Below are 12,615 nucleotides of genomic sequence, written 5' to 3'. Positions count from 1 at the left end.
GTCTACCTGTAGAATATCTGGTCTTCTGCGTTTCCGTGATGCTTTCCTAATAGGACCTTGTTCATGTTGCGCAGTCTTCTGAGTTGCTGAGCATTTTATGTCGAAACTGTCCAGAATGATTCTCCACATTGAGTCTAATTTCTCGGTTTTCTGTGAAGTGCCAGCATTTTCCAGTATGTGGTTGACATGGCGTGTCCACTTCTGTCCTTCAACTTCCACCACATACATTACGTTCCCTTGTCTCTTAAGTATGCGTCCACTGGTCCATTGTGGAGGTGAATATCGGAAATCGCGGACGTATACTTTTTGATTTCTTTGGAAAATTCTGCGTTTTGCCCCATGATGGCGATCAAATTGGTTTTCCATCTTTCTGTTTCTTTTTCCGATGTCTATTTGCTGTGGTTTTATGGCATCGAGAGCAGTTCTCACTTTTCTACCAAACATAATTTCTGCTGGGGACATTTGATTTGGTGTTGGTGGGTTTGGAGTTGTTCTATAGACCAAGAGAAAGTCATCAAGAATCTCCTCTATCTTTCCCTCCCCTTTTGCCTTCATTAGCGCTCTTTTGAAGGTATCTACAAACCTTTCGGCCTGACCATTCGATTGTGGATGGTACGGAGGTGAACGGACATGTTTGACTCCAAACCTCTTGCAGAAATCTGAGAAGATGGAAGAAATAAACTGAGTGCCGTTATCTGTCACGAGAACATCTGGAACTCCAAAACGGGAGAATAACTGCCGTAGCTTCATGATAGTCTGTTGCGAAGTGATTTGATTTATAGGAAAAATCTCCGGCCATTTTGAATAAGCATCAACACAAACGAGGAAATACGTACCCTGGAATGGGCCAGCAAAATCAACATGTATACGCGACCAAGGTTCTTCTGGAGATGGCCAGGAATGTAGTTCAGCTTTTCGTGGACACTTAGAAACCTCAGCACATTTTCTGCACGCACGCACGAAATCTTCGATGTGTTCATCGATATTAGGCCAATATACATAACTTCGAGCAATAGCTTTCATTCTTCCAGTACCTGGATGGGCTGTATGCAGTTGTTTCAGGACGAGTGAGCGTAAGTTATACGGAACCACTACGCGATCAGCAACCATAATACAGTCATTTACGATGGATAAAGATTGGCGTCGTTGATAATACTGTTTCAGTTCATGAGATGTTATACGTGGGGGCCAACCACGCTGGATAAATGTAGATAATCGTCTTAAGATAGGATCGCGGCGAGTGTGTTCAGCGATTCGAGCAGCTGTCACTGGAAGAATTTGTCGAAGATGGTTTATGTAAGATACGGACGACAATTGAGAGGAAGCAGAAGACTTTGATGTAGACATAACATTAGAAAGAAGTACATGAGATTCCGAAGTTTCACTAGCGCATACTTTGTCTGAAGTATTCGATTTGGAAATTTTATGAGAAGGCAATGAATCGGCGGTATTTGATTTGACATGGTGAGAACACATAACATTTGAATTGTTTGATTCAGAAAGATCATAAGAACATGTTTCATCAGAAGCATTTAATTCGTTAATATCCAGAGAGGATGATTCGTCGGAGGCATTTGATTTAGAAATATCATTAGGGATTTGGATAGACTCATAGGAAACATTTTGTGAACATACCTCATCTAATAATTTATTCAAAGTATCAACATGTGCAATCCAATCTAATCCCAATAGATCTAAATCGTGTCGATTTGTTAGATAACAAACATCTGTAAATTTACTTCCCATAAATTGAACATTGCATAGAACCTCTCCTGTCAACTTTACTATGTCTCCTGACGCATTTCGGGCGACATGTTCCGTCGGTCGGATGGATGAGCATCCTAACTTGTGCCATGTGTTCTTTGAAATCAACGTGACATCAGAAGCAGTGTCCAACTGAAGTCGTATAAGTTTTTCATTTACTAATAAATTTACAAATTTCCGCCTACTTTTAAATCCAACTTTAAAGGTTGCAAACGTGGTTTTAATTTGACTGTTTAATCGTTGCTTTGAATTTCCACTACGATATTTAGTCTTGCGTTTATTTAACGAACAATGACCTTCTTTGTGGCCAATGCGATGACATTTGCGGCATTTATGATTCTTAAACGGACAGAATTTTGCAAAATGCCATGCTCCGCAGAACCAGCATGGTGATGGGGGTTGGCAGGTTGTTTCCTGCTTGTACAGTTTTGTTTCGATGATTTTATGGATCGGAGCGCATTAATTGAATCAGAACCGGAAGGTTTAACCTTCTGTTGCACCATCGCAGTGTCATGCTTGAGATTAAGTAACCGCTGACATTCAGTTGTGACCATTTGTAATGTCATATTTGGTTCTTGTTCAATGCGTGCCAACATTCTGGTACGGACATCTGCATCTTCTTCATTCTTTAGACCACATATGAAAATCAAGCATTTAAATTGGTCCGCTGTGATTTCGTTTATTTTGAAGCGTTCGCACTGTCGATTTACCTTCCCAGCATACGTGAGATAATCGTCCTCTGGAGATTTCGTTATTTGGAAGCATTTATAGCGAGTATTAAATAATGAGGACTGTTCATCGAAAATATCAGATAGAATCTGAACTGTGTCTTTGAATGATACCTCTCGTGGATTTTGCGGTAAGATAAAATTCACATATTTATTATATTCCTGTGTTCCCAGTCTTCTTAAGAGTAAGCGGACTTTCGCTGCGTCATCAAGATGCGAGCATTCAACGCGGAAAATATCTTCACAACGGTGAAACCACGAACTGAAAATGACATTAGCTTCAGGATCATACTGGAATTCAGAAATAGAATTTATGATGCTTTCATGCTTATCTGATTGACAAGCTGAGGACGACTGTAATGAGAACATTCGTGCCAATGCATCCAAAAGCTTCGTCTGATTTGCATCATTTTGTGCTTGCTGCATTTGAAGAATAGTTTTAAGGTCGTCCAATGATACAGGCATTTTGTACTGGATCAATCAATATAGGAAAGAAAAAACAAAATTCTCCGTCGCCAGTTGTTATGACCTTGAATCGCTTTTACCCCGTGATACTTGTTATGACTTGACCTTGGTCTGTCTAGTCTAAATTATGACCTTGACGCGTTAGGCTGAGTGGCTTAACCTTGAGTCTAATACGCGTGAGTTCGATCGGGGTAGAGAGAACTATTCTAAATCCTGATTGGTTGGCAAGCACACAAGTGAAAGAAGACAAGACAGTTGGAACACTAAACTCTGGATTCTCTGAATTCGGATTACTACAAAAATGTACATGAATAAATAAGTGCATATCTTGACCACAACGTACGATAATTTGGAAAAATACAGTTATGCCCGAAACAGGGAATTAGGGTAGAAAATATAGTGCAAAATATTATGTTTAAATTACAATATTTTTGGAACAAAAAAGGGTATGCTAGTGAATGATACATAGAACGAAAGCTCGTGTTATGTAGAATAAGATAGGGACAAAAATAGATATAAGTGTTTTACAGGGTTTGAATGAAATGCAATAACGTCCCAAGAAAATAGCTTTCTTAATTGTCTGGGCTTCTTAATTCCCCGTTCATAACACCTTCCCCCTTAAAAAAAAGAAAAAAAATATGGTTAGTTACTATATACAGGTAAGTGCTGAGATATCATCATTGATATCTTCCTTCGGAAACGTATGTTCTCCTCTTTGGGTCTACCTGTAGAATATCTGGTCTTCTGCGTTTCCGTGATGCTTTCCTAATAGGACCTTGTTCATGTTGCGCAGTCTTCTGAGTTGCTGAGCATTTTATGTCGAAACTGTCCAGAATGATTCTCCACATTGAGTCTAATTTCTCGGTTTTCTGTGAAGTGCCAGCATTTTCCAGTATGTGGTTGACATGGCGTGTCCACTTCTGTCCTTCAACTTCCACCACATACATTACGTTCCCTTGTCTCTTAAGTATGCGTCCACTGGTCCATTGTGGAGGTGAATATCGGAAATCGCGGACGTATACTTTTTGATTTCTTTGGAAAATTCTGCGTTTTGCCCCATGATGGCGATCAAATTGGTTTTCCATCTTTCTGTTTCTTTTTCCGATGTCTATTTGCTGTGGTTTTATGGCATCGAGAGCAGTTCTTACTTTTCTACCAAACATAATTTCTGCTGGGGACATTTGATTTGGTGTTGATGGGTTTGGAGTTGTTCTATAGACCAAGAGAAAGTCATCAAGAATCTCCTCTATCTTTCCCTCCCCTTTTGCCTTCATTAGCGCTCTTTTGAAGGTATCTACAAACCTTTCGGCCTGACCATTCGATTGTGGATGGTACGGAGGTGAACGGACATGTTTGACTCCAAACCTCTTGCAGAAATCTGAGAAGATGGAAGAAATAAACTGAGTGCCGTTATCTGTCACGAGAACATCTGGAACTCCAAAACGGGAGAATAACTGCCGTAGCTTCATGATAGTCTGTTGCGAAGTGATTTGATTTATAGGAAAAATCTCCGGCCATTTTGAATAAGCATCAACACAAACGAGGAAATACGTACCCTGGAATGGGCCAGCAAAATCAACATGTATACGCGACCAAGGTTCTTCTGGAGATGGCCAGGAATGTAGTTCAGCTTTTCGTGGACACTTAGAAACCTCAGCACATTTTCTGCACGCACGCACGAAATCTTCGATGTGTTCATCGATATTAGGCCAATATACATAACTTCGAGCAATAGCTTTCATTCTTCCAGTACCTGGATGGGCTGTATGCAGTTGTTTCAGGACGAGTGAGCGTAAGTTATACGGAACCACTACGCGATCAGCAACCATAATACAGTCATTTACGATGGATAAAGATTGGCGTCGTTGATAATACTGTTTCAGTTCATGAGATGTTATACGTGGGGGCCAACCACGCTGGATAAATGTAGATAATCGTCTTAAGATAGGATCGCGGCGAGTGTGTTCAGCGATTCGAGCAGCTGTCACTGGAAGAATTTGTCGAAGATGGTTTATGTAAGATACGGACGACAATTGAGAGGAAGCAGAAGACTTTGATGTAGACATAACATTAGAAAGAAGTACATGAGATTCCGAAGTTTCACTAGCGCATACTTTGTCTGAAGTATTCGATTTGGAAATTTTATGAGAAGGCAATGAATCGGCGGTATTTGATTTGACATGGTGAGAACACATAACATTTGAATTGTTTGATTCAGAAAGATCATAAGAACATGTTTCATCAGAAGCATTTAATTCGTTAATATCCAGAGAGGATGATTCGTCGGAGGCATTTGATTTAGAAATATCATTAGGGATTTGGATAGACTCATAGGAAACATTTTGTGAACATACCTCATCTAATAATTTATTCAAAGTATCAACATGTGCAATCCAATCTAATCCCAATAGATCTAAATCGTGTCGATTTGTTAGATAACAAACATCTGTAAATTTACTTCCCATAAATTGAACATTGCATAGAACCTCTCCTGTCAACTTTACTATGTCTCCTGACGCATTTCGGGCGACATGTTCCGTCGGTCGGATGGATGAGCATCCTAACTTGTGCCATGTGTTCTTTGAAATCAACGTGACATCAGAAGCAGTGTCCAACTGAAGTCGTATAAGTTTTTCATTTACTAATAAATTTACAAATTTCCGCCTACTTTTAAATCCAACTTTAAAGGTTGCAAACGTGGTTTTAATTTGACTGTTTAATCGTTGCTTTGAATTTCCACTACGATATTTAGTCTTGCGTTTATTTAACGAACAATGACCTTCTTTGTGGCCAATGCGATGACATTTGCGGCATTTATGATTCTTAAACGGACAGAATTTTGCAAAATGCCATGCTCCGCAGAACCAGCATGGTGATGGGGGGTTGGCAGGTTGTTTCCTGCTTGTACAGTTTTGTTTCGATGATTTTATGGATCGGAGCGCATTAATTGAATCAGAACCGGAAGGTTTAACCTTCTGTTGCACCATCGCAGTGTCATGCTTGAGATTAAGTAACCGCTGACATTCAGTTGTGACCATTTGTAATGTCATATTTGGTTCTTGTTCAATGCGTGCCAACATTCTGGTACGGACATCTGCATCTTCTTCATTCTTTAGACCACATATGAAAATCAAGCATTTAAATTGGTCCGCTGTGATTTCGTTTATTTTGAAGCGTTCGCACTGTCGATTTACCTTCCCAGCATACGTGAGATAATCGTCCTCTGGAGATTTCGTTATTTGGAAGCATTTATAGCGAGTATTAAATAATGAGGACTGTTCATCGAAAATATCAGATAGAATCTGAACTGTGTCTTTGAATGATACCTCTCGTGGATTTTGCGGTAAGATAAAATTCACATATTTATTATATTCCTGTGTTCCCAGTCTTCTTAAGAGTAAGCGGACTTTCGCTGCGTCATCAAGATGCGAGCATTCAACGCGGAAAATATCTTCACAACGGTGAAACCACGAACTGAAAATGACATTAGCTTCAGGATCATACTGGAATTCAGAAATAGAATTTATGATGCTTTCATGCTTATCTGATTGACAAGCTGAGGACGACTGTAATGAGAACATTCGTGCCAATGCATCCAAAAGCTTCGTCTGATTTGCATCATTTTGTGCTTGCTGCATTTGAAGAATAGTTTTAAGGTCGTCCAATGATACAGGCATTTTGTACTGGATCAATCAATATAGGAAAGAAAAAACAAAATTCTCCGTCGCCAGTTGTTATGACCTTGAATCGCTTTTACCCCGTGATACTTGTTATGACTTGACCTTGGTCTGTCTAGTCTAAATTATGACCTTGACGCGTTAGGCTGAGTGGCTTAACCTTGAGTCTAATACGCGTGAGTTCGATCGGGGTAGAGAGAACTATTCTAAATCCTGATTGGTTGGCAAGCACACAAGTGAAAGAAGACAAGACAGTTGGAACACTAAACTCTGGATTCTCTGAATTCGGATTACTACAAAAATGTACATGAATAAATAAGTGCATATCTTGACCACGACGTACGATAATTTGGAAAAATACAGTTATGCCCGAAACAGGGAATTAGGGTAGAAAATATAGTGCAAAATATTATGTTTAAATTACAATATTTTTGGAACAAAAAAGGGTATGCTAGTGAATGATACATAGAACGAAAGCTCGTGTTATGTAGAATAAGATAGGGACAAAAATAGATATAAGTGTTTTACAGGGTTTGAATGAAATGCAATAACGTCCCAAGAAAATAGCTTTCTTAATTGTCTGGGCTTCTTAATTCCCCGTTCATAACACCTTCCCCTTAAAAAAAGAAAAAAAATATGGTTAGTTACTATATACAGGTAAGTGCTGAGATATCATCATTGATATCTTCCTTCGGAAACGTATGTTCTCCTCTTTGGGTCTACCTGTAGAATATCTGGTCTTCTGCGTTTCCGTGATGCTTTCCTAATAGGACCTTGTTCATGTTGCGCAGTCTTCTGAGTTGCTGAGCATTTTATGTCGAAACTGTCCAGAATGATTCTCCACATTGAGTCTAATTTCTCGGTTTTCTGTGAAGTGCCAGCATTTTCCAGTATGTGGTTGACATGGCGTGTCCACTTCTGTCCTTCAACTTCCACCACATACATTACGTTCCCTTGTCTCTTAAGTATGCGTCCACTGGTCCATTGTGGAGGTGAATATCGGAAATCGCGGACGTATACTTTTTGATTTCTTTGGAAAATTCTGCGTTTTGCCCCATGATGGCGATCAAATTGGTTTTCCATCTTTCTGTTTCTTTTTCCGATGTCTATTTGCTGTGGTTTTATGGCATCGAGAGCAGTTCTCACTTTTCTACCAAACATAATTTCTGCTGGGGACATTTGATTTGGTGTTGATGGGTTTGGAGTTGTTCTATAGACCAAGAGAAAGTCATCAAGAATCTCCTCTATCTTTCCCTCCCCTTTTGCCTTCATTAGCGCTCTTTTGAAGGTATCTACAAACCTTTCGGCCTGACCATTCGATTGTGGATGGTACGGAGGTGAACGGACATGTTTGACTCCAAACCTCTTGCAGAAATCTGAGAAGATGGAAGAAATAAACTGAGTGCCGTTATCTGTCACGAGAACATCTGGAACTCCAAAACGGGAGAATAACTGCCGTAGCTTCATGATAGTCTGTTGCGAAGTGATTTGATTTATAGGAAAAATCTCCGGCCATTTTGAATAAGCATCAACACAAACGAGGAAATACGTACCCTGGAATGGGCCAGCAAAATCAACATGTATACGCGACCAAGGTTCTTCTGGAGATGGCCAGGAATGTAGTTCAGCTTTTCGTGGACACTTAGAAACCTCAGCACATTTTCTGCACGCACGCACGAAATCTTCGATGTGTTCATCGATATTAGGCCAATATACATAACTTCGAGCAATAGCTTTCATTCTTCCAGTACCTGGATGGGCTGTATGCAGTTGTTTCAGGACGAGTGAGCGTAAGTTATACGGAACCACTACGCGATCAGCAACCATAATACAGTCATTTACGATGGATAAAGATTGGCGTCGTTGATAATACTGTTTCAGTTCATGAGATGTTATACGTGGGGCCAACCACGCTGGATAAATGTAGATAATCGTCTTAAGATAGGATCGCGGCGAGTGTGTTCAGCGATTCGAGCAGCTGTCACTGGAAGAATTTGTCGAAGATGGTTTATGTAAGATACGGACGACAATTGAGAGGAAGCAGAAGACTTTGATGTAGACATAACATTAGAAAGAAGTACATGAGATTCCGAAGTTTCACTAGCGCATACTTTGTCTGAAGTATTCGATTTGGAAATTTTATGAGAAGGCAATGAATCGGCGGTATTTGATTTGACATGGTGAGAACACATAACATTTGAATTGTTTGATTCAGAAAGATCATAAGAACATGTTTCATCAGAAGCATTTAATTCGTTAATATCCAGAGAGGATGATTCGTCGGAGGCATTTGATTTAGAAATATCATTAGGGATTTGGATAGACTCATAGGAAACATTTTGTGAACATACCTCATCTAATAATTTATTCAAAGTATCAACATGTGCAATCCAATCTAATCCCAATAGATCTAAATCGTGTCGATTTGTTAGATAACAAACATCTGTAAATTTACTTCCCATAAATTGAACATTGCATAGAACCTCTCCTGTCAACTTTACTATGTCTCCTGACGCATTTCGGGCGACATGTTCCGTCGGTCGGATGGATGAGCATCCTAACTTGTGCCATGTGTTCTTTGAAATCAACGTGACATCAGAAGCAGTGTCCAACTGAAGTCGTATAAGTTTTTCATTTACTAATAAATTTACAAATTTCCGCCTACTTTTAAATCCAACTTTAAAGGTTGCAAACGTGGTTTTAATTTGACTGTTTAATCGTTGCTTTGAATTTCCACTACGATATTTAGTCTTGCGTTTATTTAACGAACAATGACCTTCTTTGTGGCCAATGCGATGACATTTGCGGCATTTATGATTCTTAAACGGACAGAATTTTGCAAAATGCCATGCTCCGCAGAACCAGCATGGTGATGGGGGGTTGGCAGGTTGTTTCCTGCTTGTACAGTTTTGTTTCGATGATTTTATGGATCGGAGCGCATTAATTGAATCAGAACCGGAAGGTTTAACCTTCTGTTGCACCATCGCAGTGTCATGCTTGAGATTAAGTAACCGCTGACATTCAGTTGTGACCATTTGTAATGTCATATTTGGTTCTTGTTCAATGCGTGCCAACATTCTGGTACGGACATCTGCATCTTCTTCATTCTTTAGACCACATATGAAAATCAAGCATTTAAATTGGTCCGCTGTGATTTCGTTTATTTTGAAGCGTTCGCACTGTCGATTTACCTTCCCAGCATACGTGAGATAATCGTCCTCTGGAGATTTCGTTATTTGGAAGCATTTATAGCGAGTATTAAATAATGAGGACTGTTCATCGAAAATATCAGATAGAATCTGAACTGTGTCTTTGAATGATACCTCTCGTGGATTTTGCGGTAAGATAAAATTCACATATTTATTATATTCCTGTGTTCCCAGTCTTCTTAAGAGTAAGCGGACTTTCGCTGCGTCATCAAGATGCGAGCATTCAACGCGGAAAATATCTTCACAACGGTGAAACCACGAACTGAAAATGACATTAGCTTCAGGATCATACTGGAATTCAGAAATAGAATTTATGATGCTTTCATGCTTATCTGATTGACAAGCTGAGGACGACTGTAATGAGAACATTCGTGCCAATGCATCCAAAAGCTTCGTCTGATTTGCATCATTTTGTGCTTGCTGCATTTGAAGAATAGTTTTAAGGTCGTCCAATGATACAGGCATTTTGTACTGGATCAATCAATATAGGAAAGAAAAAACAAAATTCTCCGTCGCCAGTTGTTATGACCTTGAATCGCTTTTACCCCGTGATACTTGTTATGACTTGACCTTGGTCTGTCTAGTCTAAATTATGACCTTGACGCGTTAGGCTGAGTGGCTTAACCTTGAGTCTAATACGCGTGAGTTCGATCGGGGTAGAGAGAACTATTCTAAATCCTGATTGGTTGGCAAGCACACAAGTGAAAGAAGACAAGACAGTTGGAACACTAAACTCTGGATTCTCTGAATTCGGATTACTACAAAAATGTACATGAATAAATAAGTGCATATCTTGACCACGACGTACGATAATTTGGAAAAATACAGTTATGCCCGAAACAGGGAATTAGGGTAGAAAATATAGTGCAAAATATTATGTTTAAATTACAATATTTTTGGAACAAAAAAGGGTATGCTAGTGAATGATACATAGAACGAAAGCTCGTGTTATGTAGAATAAGATAGGGACAAAAATAGATATAAGTGTTTTACAGGGTTTGAATGAAATGCAATAACGTCCCAAGAAAATAGCTTTCTTAATTGTCTGGGCTTCTTAATTCCCCGTTCATAACACCTTCCCCCTTAAAAAAAAGAAAAAAAATATGGTTAGTTACTATATACAGGTAAGTGCTGAGATATCATCATTGATATCTTCCTTCGGAAACGTATGTTCTCCTCTTTGGGTCTACCTGTAGAATATCTGGTCTTCTGCGTTTCCGTGATGCTTTCCTAATAGGACCTTGTTCATGTTGCGCAGTCTTCTGAGTTGCTGAGCATTTTATGTCGAAACTGTCCAGAATGATTCTCCACATTGAGTCTAATTTCTCGGTTTTCTGTGAAGTGCCAGCATTTTCCAGTATGTGGTTGACATGGCGTGTCCACTTCTGTCCTTCAACTTCCACCACATACATTACGTTCCCTTGTCTCTTAAGTATGCGTCCACTGGTCCATTGTGGAGGTGAATATCGGAAATCGCGGACGTATACTTTTTGATTTCTTTGGAAAATTCTGCGTTTTGCCCCATGATGGCGATCAAATTGGTTTTCCATCTTTCTGTTTCTTTTTCCGATGTCTATTTGCTGTGGTTTTATGGCATCGAGAGCAGTTCTCACTTTTCTACCAAACATAATTTCTGCTGGGGACATTTGATTTGGTGTTGATGGGTTTGGAGTTGTTCTATAGACCAAGAGAAAGTCATCAAGAATCTCCTCTATCTTTCCCTCCCCTTTTGCCTTCATTAGCGCTCTTTTGAAGGTATCTACAAACCTTTCGGCCTGACCATTCGATTGTGGATGGTACGGAGGTGAACGGACATGTTTGACTCCAAACCTCTTGCAGAAATCTGAGAAGATGGAAGAAATAAACTGAGTGCCGTTATCTGTCACGAGAACATCTGGAACTCCAAAACGGGAGAATAACTGCCGTAGCTTCATGATAGTCTGTTGCGAAGTGATTTGATTTATAGGAAAAATCTCCGGCCATTTTGAATAAGCATCAACACAAACGAGGAAATACGTACCCTGGAATGGGCCAGCAAAATCAACATGTATACGCGACCAAGGTTCTTCTGGAGATGGCCAGGAATGTAGTTCAGCTTTTCGTGGACACTTAGAAACCTCAGCACATTTTCTGCACGCACGCACGAAATCTTCGATGTGTTCATCGATATTAGGCCAATATACATAACTTCGAGCAATAGCTTTCATTCTTCCAGTACCTGGATGGGCTGTATGCAGTTGTTTCAGGACGAGTGAGCGTAAGTTATACGGAACCACTACGCGATCAGCAACCATAATACAGTCATTTACGATGGATAAAGATTGGCGTCGTTGATAATACTGTTTCAGTTCATGAGATGTTATACGTGGGGGCCAACCACGCTGGATAAATGTAGATAATCGTCTTAAGATAGGATCGCGGCGAGTGTGTTCAGCGATTCGAGCAGCTGTCACTGGAAGAATTTGTCGAAGATGGTTTATGTAAGATACGGACGACAATTGAGAGGAAGCAGAAGACTTTGATGTAGACATAACATTAGAAAGAAGTACATGAGATTCCGAAGTTTCACTAGCGCATACTTTGTCTGAAGTATTCGATTTGGAAATTTTATGAGAAGGCAATGAATCGGCGGTATTTGATTTGACATGGTGAGAACACATAACATTTGAATTGTTTGATTCAGAAAGATCATAAGAACATGTTTCATCAGAAGCATTTAATTCGTTAATATCCAGAGAGGATGATTCGTCGGAGGCATTTGATTTAGAAATA

The 12,615-nt window shown here is 39.7% G+C and overlaps 1 protein-coding gene across 1 annotated transcript; it reads right to left on the bottom strand.

The window, feature by feature from the left end:
* Window positions 1–3,212: 3,212 nt before the first annotated feature.
* MS3_00001492 (uncharacterized protein) lies at window positions 3,213–6,921 on the bottom strand. The gene has a single exon (XM_051208954.1). It carries the CDS (start codon window positions 6,632–6,634, stop codon window positions 3,635–3,637), a length of 3,000 nt encoding a protein of 999 aa, XP_051074363.1. The 5' UTR covers window positions 6,635–6,921; the 3' UTR covers window positions 3,213–3,634.
* Between the last annotated feature and the right edge of the window lie 5,694 nt (window positions 6,922–12,615).

Source organism: Schistosoma haematobium, chromosome 1 (assembly GCF_000699445.3).
Source record: "Schistosoma haematobium chromosome 1, whole genome shotgun sequence".
NCBI lineage: Eukaryota > Metazoa > Platyhelminthes > Trematoda > Strigeidida > Schistosomatidae > Schistosoma > Schistosoma haematobium.
This window is presented reverse-complemented; position numbering and strand designations above follow the sequence as displayed.

Bases quoted from the DNA above. Each gene is read 5' to 3' on its own strand.
- MS3_00001492 (XM_051208954.1), bottom strand. From the start codon at position 6,634: ATGCCTGTATCATTGGACGACCTTAAAACTATTCTTCAAATGCAGCAA.